The sequence below is a fragment of the Phlebotomus argentipes genome, unplaced genomic scaffold (genome assembly GCF_947086385.1).
Source record: "Phlebotomus argentipes unplaced genomic scaffold, Phlebotomus argentipes genome assembly contig_5, whole genome shotgun sequence".
Taxonomy (NCBI): domain Eukaryota; kingdom Metazoa; phylum Arthropoda; class Insecta; order Diptera; family Psychodidae; genus Phlebotomus; species Phlebotomus argentipes.
The window spans coordinates 3,151,535-3,173,013 of record NW_026776165.1 but is presented as its reverse complement, the minus strand read 5'-3'; the positions used below and the strand labels follow the sequence as shown (position 1 = coordinate 3,173,013).

At 38.2% G+C, this 21,479-nt stretch overlaps 1 protein-coding gene across 2 annotated transcripts in view; it reads left to right on the top strand.

Moving 5' to 3' along the window:
• The window catches only part of LOC132256557 (furin-like protease 2), a 47,022-nt gene extending 30,963 nt beyond the window's left edge, over positions 1 to 16,059 (top strand). For both annotated transcript variants that reach the window (XM_059753049.1, XM_059753050.1), the window contains exons 6-12: positions 28 to 470; positions 3,020 to 3,207; positions 3,583 to 3,739; positions 6,770 to 7,044; positions 12,452 to 13,207; positions 14,382 to 14,620; positions 15,812 to 16,059. In XM_059753049.1, coding sequence (XP_059609032.1) covers positions 28 to 470; positions 3,020 to 3,207; positions 3,583 to 3,739; positions 6,770 to 7,044; positions 12,452 to 13,207; positions 14,382 to 14,620; positions 15,812 to 15,982 — 2,229 coding nt within the window. In that variant the 3' untranslated portion in view covers positions 15,983 to 16,059. The remainder of the gene's footprint in view (positions 1 to 27; positions 471 to 3,019; positions 3,208 to 3,582; positions 3,740 to 6,769; positions 7,045 to 12,451; positions 13,208 to 14,381; positions 14,621 to 15,811) is intronic.
• Positions 16,060 to 21,479: the final 5,420 nt, after the last annotated feature.

Genomic DNA, 21,479 nt, shown 5'->3' with positions numbered 1-21,479 from the left:
ATTAACTGACGCAAAATTCTATCATAGGTCATCAATGGTGGCCGAAGACGCGTGAACCAGCCTGGCATTCTGTCCAAGTGGCAGCTGATCTTCTACGGGACGAAGAGCAACCCGGTTCGGCTGAAGAACGAGGGCTTGCGCAGCAGCGGTCTGCCGAGGATCTCGAATCCTTTCGTCTTTCCCACGGAGACGGACATGAATCAGCCGCTGGTGGGCAACTACTACGCGCCCGACTTGTATGCCGGCTATGTGAACTACCAGAACATCTACGCCGGCGCCGCGAGCTCGCAAGACAAGGCGTACATCACAATCGGCGGCCACAACATCCCCACGACGCAGCGTGAGAACGCAATGGCGGACGCCAACAACAAGGTCGTGCTGCACGACTGCGATCCGGAGTGCGATCAGCAGGGCTGCTACGGCAAGGGCCCCACACAGTGCGTCGCCTGCAAGCACTACCGCCTCGACAAGTAAGTTACAGCTGATGATAAAAAGGGGGGTCATTTTTTCTGATTTCCGCCCGTCGGTCCGTAGGAAACGGACTCGTAGCGCCTAAAAGGTAAGAGTTATCGTCATGAGGTTTTCACCAAAGGTCAAGAATCCTACTGCCGCTAGAACTTGGTGATATCAAAACTAACCCTTCACCCGTTCGTCCGCCATTTTGAATACAACCAAAAAACGTTTTGCTCAATCGTTCAGCCCCTATGGCATGGATTGAACCCAAATTTTAGTATGTTATAGCTGAAACCGAGACATTTCCAACGATACCCTTCTTGTGGGGCCTGACGTTTTGGGAGCGGAGATATGGAAGGTCAAAGTTTAAACTTTTACCGGTCTATATCTCAGTTGTTTATTAACCGATTTTGATCATCTCATCACCAAAAGACGTGTCTCGACGTCCTTTAGTATGCTACATTTACCATTAGTTTATGACGTCATAACGAATGCCGCCATATTGAAAAAAAAAACTTTGAACGCCTGTATCTCGGCAAATCTGTTATGCATTCTGATGAGATTTTGGTATGTTGTAGTCCAAGTCAGGATGTTTCTAAAACTAGGTTATAGTTCTTAGTGGATGCAATAGAACCGGAGTTATGACGATTTAAAGTTTTAATTGTAAATACGCCATAACTTCGGTTCTAATTGCCCGATCGTTACGATTTTGGGCTTGTTGGAAAGCTCTTGCAAAACTCTAAAAATTTTTAAAACAAGAGAAGTTTATCATTGATTATAAACCTGAGTCATGGCGGTTGGAAATTTTCCGATTAAAACAGGGTTTGTCGAGTTGGCGGCGCCCAGCTGATCATAAGTGTTCGCTTATCACGTCCTTTTATGTGTGTGACAACAATGTTGACGCGCAACTCTTTGTGCTTCACACACAGCGCGTGTTCATAAATTATTCCGCCTTCGTCGAGAAAGAGTACTGGAAGTTTTCACAATGGCATCAGCCTTTGTTGATAAGACATTCAATATTTCGAGGATGGCGCATGCATGCGGAAAGAATTCTTCCCCCCCTTTGAATGGGGGTGGAAAATATGATTTTACTTGCAGAATGTGTGAAGGGATTGTAAAACAGAGTAGGTTGAATTGAATAACCGAATGTTTAATTCACGTGGCATTTGGCAATATCAAATATATTTGATGAGATATTAATTCTCTCGGAGAGCATCAAACAAAATTGCATTTATTGCATTGCGTAATTAAAAATGCGATGAATAAAATGTGTGTTGAAACAGAAAATATTTCACAAAATTATCAACTAATTACATTGATATTATCGATAATTTTTCACTATTCATGTTAAATTAATTTCTCCTCTATTGATTTTCATCGGGGAAATATTGGTCAGAAATTAAATTTCACTCCCTGTTTTTCGGTCATCTCAATTTAATTTTCATCGCCAAACTTTAATTGATTTAAAAATTTCACAGTTGACACAATTTCACCTGATGCACTATTGATGTCCAGAGAGAGAGACACCAGAATCCAATTGCATGCTTTCGGCTTTTCCTGGGAAATCTGGTCAGCAATGGAGTTTCTGGGTGAAAGTTTTCCAACTGTCATTTCAATTCTCGTTAAAACTCACGAAAGCTGGCATTTTGCTGGCCAGAGTTTGTCAGTTTTGCCGAAGGTGAAAAAGTCAGGATTTCACGTCAATAAGATAGAAAAATGGGATTATCTAAGATGGAAAATCTCTTCATGTGAAATGCTTGCATTGCAAAATGATGTGTGGCGTTGAGTTTTAAAGAATCTCCTCGACATTTCTTGATTCAAAAGTTTTCAATATGTGTGAACAGTTGTTTGCTGCGAAATAAGGTCACTCAGTGACATTTATTTCACGCTCGAATGAGATCCAAATGTTCTGCAAAAAAAATGTTGTTCAAGGCGAAAGACTTGTAAATAGTCTCAAATTGTGACATATTTTGGAGAATTTAATCAAAACCAAGTGAAATTCAGAAACAAATTTGAAATAAATCAGCGGAAACATCTCCACAGAAGTATATTATTTGGTTGAAAAATCAATTAACATTTCAGCATGATAATATTATCGCCTCGTTGCAACTTTAATTTTCATAGCATTTTTAATAAGCTGTCAAAAATATGATTTTACTAATAAATGTTGCAACATTTATTTATTTGTACTTCACACTAGCGCCACCAGACGGCCGCCAATATAATATATTAAAAAGCGTAAAGTTGCAACGGCAGATTAATATTTTATACGGACTGAAATACGAAATTAGTAATGTTGCAACGAGGCGTTACGCCTTTTTCCTCTCCTTCTTCACCGGAGACAAAGACATTGAACGTCTTCGCAGTTTGCCACAAAGTGACGACTTAAATTGCATTCCCCACGTCCATATTTCACTGGCAACCACTGTGGAATTGAGAGAATTCTTTGCGCTTTCCACTCACGTGTTTTATAATGTAATAATCCGATGGCGAGAATTGCCAAGTCGAGACGTGTATTTGCAGTGGCAAAAGGTCTCTTCTCACGTCGTCTCGCGTGTCTTTGCAGCACCTGTGTGAGCCGCTGTCCGCCGCGGAGCTTCCCCAATCAGGGCGGCGTGTGCTGGCCGTGCCACGAGTCCTGCGAAACCTGCGCCGGAGCCGGCCAGGACAGCTGCCTGACGTGCGCCCCGGCGCACTTGCACGTGATCGACTTGGCCGTGTGCTTGCAGAGCTGCCCCGAAGGCTACTACGAAAGTAAGTCAAGAGTGCCACAGTGACTTCACACATGTAATTTTGCCTCCTCTCGAAACACAATGCAAAGTGCACGATGCAATCTGCAAAACAGCATGCATCGCTCCAGGTGCTCTGAAACCATCTAAAATTGCTCTCAAATCAACGTCTGCTGTTCTGCAAGTGTCTTTTTTTCCCTGAGCATTTCTCCCTTCTGTGCGACTCAATGTGACACAGTTTGAAGGGAGAAGAGCAAAAAAAAGCCAGGAAAAAATGCAGCAGAGACAGAAAAATTCATTACACGATTTGCGTGAAAGACAGCAACGCGACGCGCGATTCATTAAATGCCCGGTTTTTGTGCACTTCTCCTTTACTGATGCCAAAACACTGCCATTGCAGATTACGAGAACAACACGTGCGTTCCATGTGAGGCGAATTGTGCCTCATGTCAAGATCGCCCTGATTTCTGCTCCAGCTGTGATCATCACTTAGTCATCTATGAGAATCGCTGCTACTCCGCTTGTCCGCTGCACACCTTCGAGACCGAAGATTACAGGTGAGAAAATGCTGTGCTTTTTGCTGTTTCTAGACTTCTAGCTTCTTTCATCTAAACATCATAACTTGGTAATCCTACGCAAGGGGCGCTAAAGTCGAAAAAATGATTTTTGAAATCTTGAAATCGCTCGCTGGAAAGCTCTAGCAAAAATCTACAACTGTCTTTAACAATAGAAGTTCGTCTGACTACTTCCAGGGGCGCTAGTGTCACTGATAAAATTTTGATAGTCTCGATTGAGACATTTCCAACATTTTGTGTTGATTGCTTCGCTGGGCTGACCTATAAGGTAGCCTTGGCGTTTGCTTATCACATCCTTTCCACTGTGCACGGAATACTGATCCACGCCCACTCGAATGCCCCGCCCATTCATAAACAGTGACTATGAAAGTCCATTAAAAGTATAATCAATGCAGAAAAATAAATTGGATACTGCAGAAAACTGTCAGTTGCAATTTAATTGCAAATTAATTGGAAAGAAGTTCTGCACATTCTCTATAAGAGAATAATCTCGTTTTGTGCAACAGGGATAATTCAATGATGACAAAGTGCATTTCCAATCAACAGTTTTCCCATGCAGAACCCATTTGCAATTCGCACGAATAACCTACATATTAAAACATCCCTTCGTGTTTATTGGCCATTTCCCAGGGCGAGCGAGGCCCGTCACAGAAGGGTCCATAAAAGGAGAAAATGGCATGAAGAAGAGAGAGAGAGAGAGTGGGTCAGGAAATCTCTTTAAGCAATTCCCTCCGTGGGTGAGGAAATTGGAGGAGAATTCTTTCTTCGGCGGCGGCCCTCTTGATCCGTGTGCGCTCATAGCAGCGAATCTCATTAAAAGCATCTTAGCAAATTAATGAGAACAGGAAGGAATCCTCGAGTAATTGCATATATGCAATTGCCTCGTGATGCCCATTTTATTGCATTTATTATGGGTGCGCGCGCGCGCCCCCTTTTTATTTAATGTGTCGCTCGTAAATTTAACTTTCTCTTGACAATTTTCTAAATTTGGCCACCCATAAAAAATAGGGGTTAACACTTTCTCTTCGGTGACTTTCTGGGCAAGGCGTCAAGGGGAGTGGGGAATTTTCTTAGCATTTTCCTCTACTTTACGGGAATTCTTCTAAGTTTGGCTTTAATTAAATTTTCCCTTCTCAAGACGTAGAATGTGTGTGTGTGAAGGAAAGGGGAAGAAATTGAAGATTCACGTACAATCTTTTCCCATTTTGTGTGAATTGAGAATAAGGAAAATTAACTCGACAAAGATCTCAAAGAAATGTTGCTTTTTCTCTTTACACTGCGAAGTGCAAATAAACACTAACGATGCGAAGAGTCAATAAATGGGAAAATATGTTGAGAGAACATTTTTTGAGGTCTTTTATTTTAACACACAAGATTAAATTTTCATGCCATTTGCGAATGACCAAATGAGATTTTCAATGATTTTATGATTCTCGAAAAATGACTTTTTTTTCACTCTACAAATTTCCCTGCGCCGTTTTCGCAAATCTTGGCAGACGTTCAATATAATTGGGGCTGGACAAGAGTGGAAAATTCCAGCAGGAATGTCCTCAATGACGTTTTGCAACACAATTGATTTCGCAGGAAATCCTCTTTGGTGGAATATTACACAGTGAAAATGCAGGAAGATATTTATTAAATTCAATGTCAAATTGTACATTTTCCTCCCATTGCAATGCATTTTCTTTCCCATTTTCCTCGGGGTAATTGCGGTGAGAGGCAAAAGAAAAAATACACAGAAGCAAAATTGCTGAACTGATGTTTGATAACACGATTGAATTTCTTCCAATTCAATTTCTGCTTTATGATGGAAAACCTTGGGAATAAATAAACTCTCAATGCAGCCACAAATATTGCGTATATCACGCCATTTTCTCGCCCGACTTTTCCTACTTTTGTTGTGGGAAAAGAGCCAAAAATCTACACCCTTTCATTGAATTCTCATTAGCCGTACAATTTTGTATTTACTGCAAAATGCAATTTCAATGGGAATAAATAAAATTTATTCGATGTAAATCTATTTTATTAATTTGATGCGCTGATGTGAAAATACAAACAACCCACATGAACATTTCATTCAGTTCTCATTACATGTTAATAAATTTTTTTTTCCACAACATTTCTGGCGAATTCAATGCATTAATTTATGATAAAATTATATTTGAAGTCCAAAAAGCTAATAACATTTTTGTTTGATGACATTTTGCACTCTTTTTCTGCGAAAAGAACTGACATTATGTGTTTGTGATTTTATAATACAGCAAATATTTAATGAAAAAGGATCAAATATTAATTTTAAACTCTGATGACAAATTCACATTGAATTGGCAGATTATTATTTGCGCATTAAATTGCACGATAGTGATGAAAAGTAGACAAAAAGTCAGAATGTCATCTGAGAATCCTACAGAATAACATAAGACAATCTTATGTTGACCTATGACAAATTCAATTTGAACTCAATATGCTGTCAATACTCTGAAAATTGTCATGAAACTCTTGAAATTGATATAATTACAAGTATTTTCCTTCTATTGTCCATCAACTTGTCCGAGGACACTCCATGGACATGTCCTAAACCAGTACAAAAATGTGCAGATTCGAGGGAAAATCTTTGCAAATACTTGAAGAACGCAAAGAGCGCAACTGTTGTGAGGAAATTTGCATCGCGACACAAGATTCCATCTCATGTCCTCATGAATACATCATATGGCGTGTGATGTATTTTTGCCACGACAAACTTTTATCATCATTTATTGCCAATCTTGGCTGGAATTTTATTTGATAATGTCGTGATATTTAACATCACACGACATGAGGGGAAATCACAATGAATGGCAGTGGAGCAAAATTCCCGCCAGCGTGATTGTTTATGAATGAGGACGCGCGCTTGACGGTTTTGGGAGATGTAATTTAAAATTTCATCATGCTCACTCGCCTGCGAATGCTGCAAAACTTGAGCTCTATGGTCTTGGGGATGAATTTTAATGGATTTTCCCGTCCATCTTGCAGTTGCGCCCCGTGCCATTCCTCCTGTCTCACGTGCAACGGCTCGTCGGAGAGTCAGTGCATCACGTGCAAGCCCGGCCGCTTCGCCATCGATGGCAAGTGCGTGAACAGCTGCCCGGACGGATTCTACAGCGACAAGAAGCGCCAGGAGTGTCTGGCCTGTGCCACAGGGTGTGCCACGTGCAGCACGAACGGCGTCTGTCTCACGTGCAAGGATGGCTGGATCAAGAACAAGAAGGGGAAGTGCATCTCGGCAGGAAGCGAAATTTGCGATGAATGTAAGTCTTTCCACAATTCCGCCGTCTCTCCCGTGCTCTGTGTTGGGCCAAGGGGGAGATAATACGGCTAAAACGGTGTACACCACTTCCAGAACTTTAAACCATCGTTTCTTCTCTATTTATTCAAAACTTGATACATTTTTCTCACCGCTAAAAGTATCATAACCTCAAATTTAGACCGTAATTGTCATAAAAACTCATTTTTTTACTTGAAGGACTCTGAAAAAGACTTACAGAGAGGCAGAATTTGAGAAATATTTGAAGTTTCTAGCGGATATTTAAGTGTCATTAAATATTGAATTGCTCTTTTAGATAGACTGTTGATCATAACCTAAAAATAATCTTGCAATATGTGAAAGAATCCTTGAAAACCCACCGATTGTCCCACTGAGAGCAGAAATTTGCTATTTTTGAGTAGAAAATCAATCAAACAGCTATTAAAATAGACATATTCTGTATCATTATAATTTTAATTATTTTCTACAAATTATGATTATTTTTTAGATCATTTTCTGAATATTTAATCAAAATTTGAATATAATTGTGAATATTCGGAATATTTGTGATTAACTATTTGGAAAATAATAATTTTCTTGATTATTTAATTCTAAAATTTGTTTATTTTGATTTTTTGTAATTTCTCTTGGCAAAATAACCATTTTTCTCTTTATTTAACTCAAAATTTGGTTATTTTTCAATTTTACTTGGGAAAAAATACATTTTTTTATTATTTTTCTCAAATAATTTATTATTTGATTAGAGAACATTAAGTTTCCTCAAAAATCGCCTTGTGACTCGTCCCTTGATTTTACATAACCTAGACAAGCAATGAGATTTTCATTGAAGAAAATAGTGTAAAAATTCAGTTCTTAAGCCCCTAATATTGCAAATAATCGAGCAATTCCACTTCTAAACACTTCTGCAGACAACTGTACACCACAATGTCTTTCCCTTGTGTCGGGGGTTGGTGTGTGCGGTTGGGATGTGGCTGCGGGGCGAAGGAATTGTGAGATAAGCTCGAGGGAGCTCTCTGCCGCCCCTCGTGCGCCGGCGACTCGAGATGATGGGACATGAGGGAAAAAAGTGAGGGAGGAAGTTGTTGACTTTTTTTTCTTCCCACCCACAAGGTGTATTTGCAAGAATATTTATTCACTTCTTGCTACTTGCTACCACATTTCCGGTAGAGATAACAAAATTTATTTTCTCGCTCGTCGTGGAATTTTTTCCGTTCCGCAAACTCACACACACACACACACACACAATTCACTCTTTTTCTCTATCTCGAGAAATATGAAATTTGCCTCAGCGTGGGAAGGCTTGAAGTTGGGATGCTTTTCAATATTTTCCGTGTAATTTTTTCTAAAGCTTTCTCAATCGTATAAAGTAGCTTGAGATATAAATGAGGAACAGAGTGTATACAAGGATGCTGAGGAGAGAGACATTGCAAAGTTAGCTAAAGTCTGACGAGTACATTTTCACAGGAAAATGCACTCAAGCATAAATGCAAGCATAAATTTTGTTTGCAATTTAATTATAGTGTGATGCGAATGTGTTTTATTTGAAACACCTGTCAAAGCCACAATTCTCAACGGATTTTCACGAGTTTTACTGTTTTGGAAAGGTCGTGAAATTCTCCAAAACTCTCTCAAAGACACTAAAATTGTGAATCTCACAGAAATTATTATATTCTCACATTTTCCAAGTGCTGTAAATTATATTAATATTTTTCCTATGAAATTTGATATGTATTTAAAGGTGTTCAAGCTCAATTTATGTTAAAGTTATTGAAAAATTAACGTTAATTTCGCTGCGAAATTTGCTGAATTTAAACTCAAACATCCGTTGATGGTTTTATAGAATGTTTCATTTTTTAATACTTTTCATTAACTTCATTAAAAACTTGATTTTTCATATAGTGCCTCATAAGAAACAAATCTCAATTTTTTTTATTAGGTAAACAGAGAAAAAAACAATCCAAAAATATATAAAACGTAAATTATGAAAAATTTCCTTTTCACAGTTTTTCGATTCACCCGTTGATTTAGATAAGTAAAAAACCCATTGAAAAAACCTCCCCGAAATGGTGAAAATATTCAATTTTGCTGCTTTTGGCACATGTTTTAACTACTTCAATTGCAAACAGAATAAATTATACAAAGTAAAATTGAGTAATTTCACATAATCTGCCGCTTCATTTTAACTGAGTGTTGTTCATAAAAATGAGAACTTTCACTCAAAATTCTGACATTCTCTGTAATTTTTGCTCTTCCGAGGCGAAATGCAAGCGATAAAATTGCCAGTAGAATAAAAATTCCTCTCCATGAGCGGAAATTTCTCTTGCATGTGGAAAACTTTATATATATTTCCATCAGTTTGGCTTGTCTGGGGCTAAAAAGAATTACATATCTAAATAGAAAATGAGATGTAAAACTTGAGAGTTTTATGTGCTGAGAGAGGAATTTTTTTTCCTTCGAAAGCGGATGCAAAACAAAGATAGAGGATAATCAATATCCTTTGCAGACTAATTCTTCTTGTTGAAATATTTAGCGCTCGAAGCGAGTAATTTTCCACTTAACAACAGCCAAAGTCGACGTTCTGTTTTAGTGAAATATTCATCAAAAAGGTGTTTTAGTGGATGTCTGGCGACAAAGTCGCATTTTCTCGTTGTTAATTGCAAAATTTGCTCCGCCAAAATCTATTTAATCTGTGCTTTCGGTGCTTTCTGTCTTGTGCATTTGAATATTTCATGGCGAAGCGACCGGCAAAAGGGATTTTTTAATGATGACAGGAGTGGAAATAATTGAATTCATAACTGTCGAGTCGCCTGATCAACACCTGCACGTGTTGATTTAATTTCCAAAGATACTCTGGCAATGTCATTAGTGGAGAGAATCACTTGTTGCATCGTTTAACCTATTTATGAGCCCGTGATTCATCTGATTGTTCCATTCTGGCGCGGAAATGACGAACTTTCTCAAACTACCGCCGCATTTCATCAGGACGCCAAGGTGGAGATGATTCTCTGACATCTGTACATCACTTCATGTCACTTTCACAATATATAATACCTTCCAGCATTTCTTAAAACTACTCAACTGTCTAAAAATCAATTTTCAACCCAAATTAACTACAATTAGGTTATGTTTGCCTGAGAAAAACAGCCTACGAAGTCTTTTCATAATGCACATAATTAAAATTTGAATATTTTCTAACAAAATTAATAAATAAATCAACTAAAACTCAAATTTTTTCAGGATATTTCATTGAAATTAAAATATTTGATTATTTTCTCTACATATCGCCGCCAGAGGGCAGCAAAATAGGCGTGGGGGACGCTAATAAATAATATCGCATTTTACGCAAAACTTTCTCACGCATTTTTTCACACTCTATGACGTCCTGACGTATAATTCTGGCCAGGAGAGGAGGAAATTTGAGCGCGAGAATGAAGTTTTAATTAGCCTGTCAAACTTGCAAGGCATAAAGAAGTTCAAATTGTATTTCCCAAAAGAGAAATTGACCTTTGAGGAATCCGAATTTCAATTTGCGGCAAATTTGTGACTTTTTCTCTGTTTGTGTCAAAATGGATAAGCCAATAATATTGCCAAAATAAATATTATAAAGCAAAATTTAAATAACAATTACGAAAATTGAGAAATTATTCAATAATCACAAAGTTAATGGATCTCAAATCGCGTGTGACTTTTCCCTTGATTTAGTTACTCCAAATCTCAGATTATGAATATGAAATGTAGTTGGAAAACGATATTTTATTACCTTGATAACTTGATTACTTTTCGGTTTAGAAAAACCTTGAAAAAACTGATAAAATCCCGTGTTTATTTGCTCTTTCGTGTGACTAAGCCATTATAATTCATTAAAAATTTTATTTCTGGGGTTATATTCCATTTTTGCACTGTTTTTTTTACACTGAAATTACAAAATCACCATATTAAGTGATTATCAATGCTGGAAAAATAAAAAAAAAGTGAATTCAAACTCAACACTAGAGTTCATGACGCATTGTAGAAAATATTAAAAGACTTCCAATTAATTCAGCTCAAATGAACACTCTTTCCCGCACATTATCTCCCCCTTGTTGAGAAGGTGAAGCATTTTTTGCCCTCTCTTCGCCACCGACGATGATTATGCAGTAATTACGTGGAACATTTGGAAGGGTTTACTAATGTACACCGAAGCCACAAATGGAGTGGCCTTTAATTGCTTTCTATAGAAAATTTAAGCTCGCAGCAAAAAGGATTGCGGATTATTTTAGCGTTTCTCTCACCCCCATTGAAGTTGGGGTTGAGATATTTTCTATCGCATAAAAATGCCTTTTTTTCCTCCCCCTGATTATATCCTATTAAACTTCTCTTGTTACACATTAACATAACGCAGCTCACAAGTCGGATAACCCCTAATAAATTCTTCTTGTACAATTTCAATTTTGCATAATTGTCTGTGGCGCTTTTGTTATGAAGTGAAGAGGAAGCTTTATCTGCATATTGTACATTTAGAGAAAATTGCATTTCTATTGTTTCATCCTGTATATACATTTTCAATTCTGCATATCACTTGCATTCCGCCAAATGTGTGCCGAGTTGAGTGCTGAATTTGGCCCAAGTAAGATATGAGATGGTCGTTTGTTGTTCGCCTTTTCACTCTGAAAATTTGTAGATTTTTTTTTTTGAACTAAAAGTATTTCATTTGCGCCGCATTTAATCTTCCTTGACAGATTGTGATTATTTTTTCACACACACACATTTAACAAGTGAGAAACTGCAAAATTATTACTGCGTTATCAGACTTGAAGTTGAAATTGATGGAAGTTTTCGATACTTATCGACACAAATTGAGGTGAAATTTTTTGTTATTGACACAAATTTACGGGGAAAATATCGACACCAAATTATATTTACATACATTTATTAAAAATTACAGCATTTACACTTATTGTAGCCTCATTTGCGGCCATCGCCGTCTTAGTGTTGGTAATCAACCTCCAGGACAAAATGATTTTCTTTCTGACACAATTTTCGGGAAAAATAGAACTGCGATATGAACCAATATGAATTAATTCGTCCTTAAATTGTTGATTTCAATAACTTTCGCTATAAAAATGTGTTGAGAATTGGTTAAAATTCATTATCGATAACTCAATTGTCGATAACTTCAAAACCAGTGGGATATGACGCTAAGGACTAACTAATCCATATCATGGTCCTATTTTTCTCCTAGAATTTTGTGTGAAAAAAAGGAAATTGCGTCGAGAACTTCACTTATGTTCCAAAGCGGAAGAGTTGAAGCATATTTTGGGGCTTTTGTCCAGGATCAGAAGGCTCCAGATGAGCCTGAGATTGAAGGCAGATTGAGTCGATTTCAATGCGGTGTTCTCGTCTCTTTGCAGCGGAGTTCGCGGACAACGGGCACTGCCATCCGTGTCACTCCACGTGCGAGTCGTGCACGGGTCCCACGGAGCGTGACTGTCTGTCGTGCTCGGCGTCGCTGCTGCTGCAGAACAGCCGCTGCGTGAGCGCGTGCGACGACAGCTACTACATGGAGGCGGGCGTGTGCGTGCGCTGCCTGCACACGTGCACCAAGTGCGTGAGCCGCATGAACTGCACGGTGTGCGCACGCGGGCTGCAGCTGCAGTCGGGCGAGTGTCGCACCACGTGCGCCGAGGGCTACTACAGCGACCGCGGCAACTGCGCCAAGTGCTACCTCAGCTGTCACACGTGCAGCGGGCCGCGGCGCGACCAGTGCGTGACGTGCCCCGCGGGCTGGCAGCTGGCCAGCGGCGAGTGCCACCCGGAGTGTCCGGAGGGCTTCTTCAAGGGCCCGTTCGGCTGTCAGAAGTGCCATCACTACTGCCGCACGTGCAACGGCGCGGGTCCGCTCGCGTGCACGTCCTGCCCGTCGCACTTCATGCTGGACGGCGGCCTGTGCATGGAGTGCCTGGGCTCGCAGTTCTACGACCCGCCCACGCAGACGTGCAAGACGTGCCACGAGTCGTGCCGCTCGTGCAGCGGACCCGGCCAGTACTCGTGCGTCACGTGCGCCTTCCCGCTGCACCTCGACCGCCTCAATAATCAATGTGTGCCTTGTTGTGCATCCGACGCAGCCCCCGACGACCAGACTTGTTGCCACTGCAACAAAGACACAGGTGAGTCACGCACGGCCCGCACGACACTCAATATTGCGCCACAGCAAGTCAAACATTCAGCAATCCAAAGCATTCTCGAGTCAAGCGAGCAAACGCGTAGAATAGCGAAGATTTGACTTTGGCGTTGAAAATTCGATATTTCTTTCAATTTTCGAGATATTTTGCTGAAGACAAAAAATAAAAAGAATTTAATAATCTTTCAAATGGCGTTGAAATCATGGCGATATCTCAATTTTTAGCTGAGATGTTGCAAATTGCAGAGAGATGTGCGCAAAAGGATTATATTTTGCTCTAAATCCTTGTTATAATCATAAAACTGACCAGAATAACCACATTAAATCATGAGTTTGGAATGTCCAGAAGACATTTACATCAGAAAAGCGTCTTGATTTGGACTTTTTGTATGTTTTTAGACACCATTTAAGGTTTTTGCACAATTTCTTCATTTCTTCCGCACAATCGCGGCCCAAATCCTGTATACAGATTTAGTCGTGAAAATTACAGAATTTTTCTCGTTAGAAAGTGTGATTCTTAGTTAATTTCTTATTATATTATCCAGAAAATCAGTAATTTATTATTAATTCATGGCAACGGTAATTAAGAAACACCCGTAAAAAATACGATAAATGAAAATGATTTCAAATCAATTGCTTATCGACGTTGAAAAAGCTTCAAGAACGCAGAATTATTAGGAAAAAAATATATACAAAAGAACGTTAAAGTGCCTTTTTGAATGCCAATGGAGTGAATAAGAATTTTAAGTGGTTTATCCAGATATTTTCAGCACTTCTATTCAACATGTTTCAGTGGAAAACCATGGGAAAATAGCCTCAATTTCACTCCATCTCCCTCTAATCTTAATCATCCCTTGTAATCTCGCACGCCTTCAATTTATTAAGGCCTTCGCGTAGCCGATTTTTGCCAGCGACACTCTCAGAAGGCGCTTTTGAATATGTATGCGAAGGTATCTCGAATTAATAAGCCTCTCTCCGAAGCCTTATTGTGAATATTTAACGGGAAAGAATCAACTTTCCTATTATCACCTTCTCAATGGCACGCACTTCGGTTTTTCTTCAGGGGGGTGAATTTGCATTATCATTTGCACAACAAATGAGCCACAATCTCTGGCTTCTGTTGGAGATTCTTCAGGGCGTTTTTTTCTGCCATTTTCCAGGCGGTTGCATAAATTCATCTCCGGCCGGGAAGAGGCGGATTCAGATTGGGGCCGAGCAGTCGCTGGGCCAGCTGAGCGGGCCGTTTGGGGCCTTCAGCCAGACGGCGTCCACGTTCCTCGATCCGGAGGCCAAGGGGCTGCTCAACCACCTCACGTCGCCGCAGATCACCGTCGCCGCGCTCACCGTGGCCGCGCTGCTGCTCATCATCTGCATTATCCTCATTGTTACTGTAGTGAAGGTGAGTTTTTGGGGGTGTTTTCATCAATTTCCTCCCTTTCGAAGACTGCACTTAATCTGGGGAACAGAATCCCGATGAAACATGTGGAATATTTCACGTTATTCACAAAATGTGTCCCAATTCTTAAGATCTTTTGAGACACACCCTATTTTTACATGTCTTTTCTTCGTGAAAAATTCACTTTAAAAAGAGTTGCATTGAATTTCGATGTGTATTTTAGTGGAAAAACTACGTTTGACTTCTTTTTGGAATTCCTTTTTAATAGTAAATCGCCTGTAAAACATCCCTCGAAGAGTGTCTTAAGTAAAGAAACACGTTTCAAACAAGGGGGAGATAATAAGCCCTTAATCTGAACATCATTTCCAAAACACTTCCAAATTTACTTGAAGTTTTTAGACTGTTTTCACTTAATTTTCCAAATTAAATTGAATCTCTTAAGTTTACATTTGATATTTCTGCTAGAATCTATTTAAAAACGCTCTTTTGGACATCTTTTCCGACCATAACCTCAAAAATATTATTAAGAGATCTCCAAAAACTCAGTTTGGAAGTTTTTCAGATCACAAAATCATCTTTTATGACTTGAAAATGAACTTAGAATTGCTGAATCAGAGTCAAAATCATTCAAAAATGTTTCAAAATGAATATTTTTCAAGTTCAAATCACTTTTTTTTAGGTTATGTTCGAATTCAATACAATTTTTCAGTGTTTCTTGGTATCAAGAGATCGCAAAAAAGCGCTGTGAATTGCTTACAAATGCCTAATTCTGCCAATAATTAGCAATCTCTCCGACTTGAGCATATGATTTGATGTGCTAAAATGCGAATTATTCACTAAATTTGTTCTTGATTTGTTACATAACCTAAAAAAACGATTCTTATGACTTTTTCTACGTTGAAATCAAAAGAAATCCACAGAATTGGAATAATTTGTGAGTAAAAGAAGCACTCGGGAATGAAATAATGCAAGAATAACTTCCGTTGATCTGTACATTATTATCTCCCCCTTGATTTCAAATAATATTTGATTAACATTTTTCTACGCCACTTTAATGGTCTGGGTTATTAGAAAAATATCGATTCTGTTTTGCCAAAGTGAAGAGGAGGAAATTAATAGAATGTCACTTGTGTGGTGAAGCATCAAATAATTGCCTGTTTTTCCTGTCTTTTCTTCTATTTTGCGGCCGAACAGAAAAATAGTTACCATCGATATACGGGAATCAAGTATAATAAACTGTCGCAGAACTACCAGAAGACTGTGGTGAGAGTTCCAGCGGAGGAATCGGACCGCGCCTTGTGTCACGATGACGACGACGAGGAGGAAGAGGCTGACGGTGAAGTTACCTTTTATAGAAATACATGAGATTGCGGGTTGAACAACTAACTCGGCGGCGTGGCGCAAATGCGGCCGACGAAGTGTGAGAGGGATGAAAAAGAAAACAAGGGGCGGAATTGAACTCAATGCCAAGTATTAACACGGAATATTCTAATGCGCGCACTGATGATGGGAGAAAACACTTGTAGACGCCAGAAATTACACACGTATAGATAAATCTCTCTCCAAAAACCCCACCATCAGCTGAATTGGGGAGAAAAGAAGGAACACAAGAGCGCAGTTCTTCTTCTTCTCTCCAGTATAATTTTCATCATCATCAGTGCAATTTTCTTTTACGCAAAACTTCATCCGCGAGTTCAAATCGCTGTGGTGGGAAAAATGTATAGCAAATGAAGTCCAATAGAGGAATGACATTGTCTCGTTTGCATTTATAATAAGTTTTTTGCAGTTACCATGAAAAATGAGCCCAAGTAGCACAAAATAGTCATAAAGACCACATTCAATTTCTACAATACAAGAAGAAAAAAAAACCTTCCAAGATTAAATCATAAAAAGCGAAATAACCCAACATCTTCCCCAATAAATCTAATTGAAGAAACTCCTCGAGATAATAAACACCAACAATTTGTCCCATCGGAAGTCATTCCATTTTTTGTTTGAAACAAGGAAAATCCACTCTTTTTCCTATTGTTGATTATCTTTCCCCCGTAGGAACATTTTTATACTCAATTATATTAGTTAATAGATTTTATAGTAAGAAAAAAAAGAGGAAAAAGTTAGACAATTGGTTGACAATTTTTTTTATTATTCTTATTATCAAAATGGCTTAGGAAGAATTGAGGAACCAAAAGATTTTGTCAGTGAGGTGAAAATATATTAATTAAAAGAATAAGTATAAAGAAAAAATTGTTATAATAAATGAAGAAGAAAAAAAAAAACAATTCGCCAAGAATTTCATATAATTTTCTATTGGCATAAAAGACAAGAATCTTGAGAAAAAGACAGTAAATCTCTGAGGAAAACATAAAACTGAAGATTGCGTCTTCTGTAAATAAATAAGTATAAATATATAAAAGTGACAAACTATATAAATATAATTATTAAAAGTACTATATTTAACTAATTATATATATTAAAAAAAAACTACTTTATTGAAATTATTATGACCTTATTATTGCAGAGGAAAACACTAAAAGAAGAAGGAAAAAAAACTGATAAAATGACACGTGAAAAGTGAGTTTTAAATGTAAAACAGTTTTTTATACGAAACAGACAACAAAAGTGTTTTAAGTAGGAAAAAGGAAATGTAACTGAAGAAAAACTAAGTAGATTTTAAAGAGATGAAAAATTTCAAAGTGGGAGAAAAAAATATTTGAGAACAATTCTTTGTTATTTTGTTAATTATTAAGTATAATTGTGATGTGATTTTTGCCGTGTTATAAACAATGTTTTTCATATACACAGAGAGAGAAAGAGAGAAAAAGGAATTGCAGAGAAACAAAAGAAGGTGAGAAAAATGTTAAATACAAGAATCAAAGCCAATTTTTGCGATTAAAACCCAGATTAAATTGATGAAAGTGGAGAGAAAATTGTGTAAAGAGAATTAAAAGAAGAAAAAAAATAGTATTAACTCTTCTTCGTTATGACAGAAAAAAATTCATTGTAAAATAAAAATCCACCAAAACAACATTATTGTGATATAAATATCAAATCACACCGGAAAGAAAACCCTTTGAAAAACAAAAAAAAAGCTTCCTTTATCAGTTTTTTTCGCCATCAGAAATTGTCGAAGACAGAAGAAAAATGCAAAGAAATTAACAGAATAAGAGAATTATATTGTGACTAATGTGATTGGATGGGATTTGTAAGTAACACTGAAGGTGGAAAAGAGTGGAAAATGTGTAATATTGCTTTCTTTGTACAGTTTTCTGGCAAGGCGACACGAAGAAAGGACATTTCTGATGACAGCCACTCATAAAGAGACAATTTTATTTCTTTTCCACCCAACTGGAGCTGATAACGCCCTTCTTCCCCTCCCCCAAATTTCCTTCCTACCTGAGGGAAAACCGTGCAGAAGAAAAAAATGCTCCACTTTTGAACCTTTAGAATAGGAAAACTAAGGAGAATTCTCCACGAGAGAATGTATAAATTGCCAATGTTTAAGCACACTGTGAAGAAGTATCACACGAGAAGGTGAAAAAATTGATTGACGACAGACGGAAGAATACAAGAAAAACCATGAAATACATTTAAAAAAAAAAATTCCAAATGTTTTTATAATATACCTTAAAAATATTAATATAATGTGGTGATATGTTAAATCAAACCATGTGTGTTTTATTGCCTCCACCTTTTCGTCCTTTCACAGAGCAGCACAGTTGCGGAGGGAGAAATAGGACACACACACACACGATTTTGCCCCAGAAATTCAGGTGAGACTATAATAATAAAAATGGTTATTAAGCCCTAAACCAGGGCTTTAAATATGAATTTTGCTCCGATCAAGATTGAGATCTTAGAAAATATGCCCAAAAAGACGGAATCGAGAATTCTGTGTGGGATTTAGAGAGAAAAAAGAGTGGAAAATGAAGGAGAAAAATTCATTTTCCGTATCAAATTGTCTCGTTGGCGGAAGTTTCAGGTATAAAAAGAAATTTTAGAGCGATGATGGAATTATTTAAACTATTTTGGAGATCATTTATAGAGTCTTTAAGAACATGAGAGAGAATTTTAGGGAGAAAAATTTAAGAAATATAAATTTAAGTAATTTTATGGATAGAAAAAGGATTTTGAGGTTGAGTTTAAGTAGAAAATTGTACAATTAAAGAATACTTTATGGTTTTTCTTTAATCTCGACTACAGATTTTCCTTCGCAATTTTTAAATATTCTCTTATGTGCAAAAATTAGGAGGTTTTCTCAGCTTCACACTCGTTTTTATCATAAAACCTGACGTAAAACCGTAAATATCCGATTAAAGATCGAGTATTTGTGTTTGCAAGCTTTTCAGCTGAGAAATTCGCTTTTAGATCCTTTAAAAATTATGCATAATCATTTTATAATTAAAATTTTAAGAGATAATTAGAGAAAATATTTGTTAGAACAACTGCAAAATCGTTCTGTGAAACGAATTACATTGAAATGGCATGAAATAAATGCATCGCAATGCACTGAAAATGAGTCGAAGATTCACGAAGAAGTAACACTGCATTTTTAGTAATCCTTTTGGCCTTAAATAAGGAAATTTCTGTCCTTCAATTGGCAACTATTTGACGTGCCTTGCAATTTTTTATTTGCTTTCTCCCAACTGTGTATTACTTGCACTCATTTTGCCCCCAAAAACTGTTGACTTCACTGACTTACGACTCGGAGTTGGCTGAACTCGGCAAATGCAGAGCAATCAGAGTTTATGGGAAAGTTGGCATTTTTGAATTAAGCAAAGGAGCGACAAAAGGCGGCAAACAGGACGAAATTACTGCTGGGATTTCGCTGGCTGTCCCTCGATGTCTTCCCTTTTCTGGGCTTATAATTTGCACAGCATTTCCCTCTGTGGACTCCTCAAATAATTTCTCATTCGTGATAATGAATGAACACGGAGAGAACAAGAACATTCGAGAGACCTTTTCCACCAAGAAAGATGATAAGGGTTGGAGGAGAATTCTCAAAGGGCTTCTCAAATGTTAGAGCAAACATGAAGGGAAATTGCGCCTCTTGTGATGATTGATTAAAGATGATTTTGCATTTGATTGCGTTGAGTGAATCTTTAATTCTGAATTGAGGTCATTTTCTCAGTCAGTGAGAAATCTTTGCAGCTTCGCTTTAATCTCTGCCAAAGAAGTGACGCGTCTTCTCGCGCTCCACCATCTTGGGCCAAGGTCTTGGCGACGTTCTTTGCTCATGGGAGACGCTGAAGATAAAATTGTTAATTAAAAGGCAAACATTTTGATGATAAATGCAAATGCCGAGCGCCATGAATAATTTCCACCGGTCATAAATAGCAATTAGATGAGGTGAGTGGATGGTTTCTCGCCAAGGGTGAGCAAGTTTCACATTCGAGCTCATCAATTTTCCAGGGGGTGGAAAATGTGGCTCAAATCTCTGCACAATCTCACGTCAGTTTGAGAGCACTTTGGCAGTGGCTGAAATCTATGCTTTGCACGTTATTTCCTGAATCTAGACTAAAATTACCGGAGGATTTCCAAGAAATAAGTGAGTTTTTCAGACATTCAAGCTGTTATTGCATCAATTATCTGCTTTTTTCTTAATCTTATTGTCTAAAAAACCTAAAGACAGCGTTTTAAGTCAATAAAAACATGTTATTTTTCAATATTAATCCAAAACAGTATCAAAATAGCTTCAAGAACTTAGTTTAGAATTTTTCAGAAACAATTTTAAGCCTTAACGACTTGATATTATGCTAATAAATACCCTAAAAATTCTATCTGAATTTTTCTTTCCCTTTCTGGCTACAATATCTCCCCCTTGTCGTTTCCCAAATTCTTCTCCTTCGACCTGCAAAACCACCTTTCGCTGGCTGGAAACCTTGCTGGAAAGCCTGAAGTTCACGCGCACGTTGTCAAATATAAACTCAGATGGTATTAAATTAAATAATCCCCCTGAGTTTACAAGATGCAGCATTATAAATTCTAATCCTCATCTTACCATTCCCTTCAGGTGAAAGTGAAACTCTCGCTGAGAGCAAATTCCATCCAATAAATCATCGCGTCGTTGAGGGTGAAAAGATGGGCGCTTAAGTGAAAATTCTTACATTTTTATTGTCAGGCAGAAAAGCCATGATTTACTGTTGAGAATTGATCTGAAAATCATTTGAGGGGGTGCGTAAAATTCGCCGCGGCTGTGTTTTTTTTTCCCACCTCTGCTCCGGTGGTGGAAAGGAGGGCGAAAATATGCAAGGGTTCGAGAGGAAATATTGTTTCCCATCGCGCGACGGCGGCGGCGGCGGCGGCGGGAAAAGAGAGCGGGGAGTTTGAGAATAAATAAAAAGCAATAAAGGAGGGTGAAATATCTACCACTTAGTGAGCAAGACACCTGTTCCAGACTAATTCACTCCCTCCCGCCCTTGGTTTTGCCGCTCTGCCACATCTCAAATAAATTTTATTGCCGGTGTTTTCCTCGTGGTGGATTTTTTGCGCCCTTCCGCAGCGCCACTTGCGAGCCTCGCTTCGGCCTCTCGCACTCTGACCTACATTCTCTATATGTAGCACAAGACATCTTGGGGTGTTTCCACATCTCTGCGCCCTCAGGGCCATCCCTTATGCGGTTTAATTAGTGTTGGAACACTCTCGAGAGTTCATGTGATCATGAAAAGAAAGGCACTTAAAGGTATGAACGAACGCCAATGAGACTTTGTGGAGAGCTTAAAACAGGACAAAATTAGTCCTTAAGAAATATGATCAGATGAACTTTTGGTCCTCACAGAGATTTATTGCATTTCTTCAATTCTTTTCTGTGTGCTTCTTTTACTGACAAATTATCTTGATTTCTGATCATTTTTATGCAGAAATC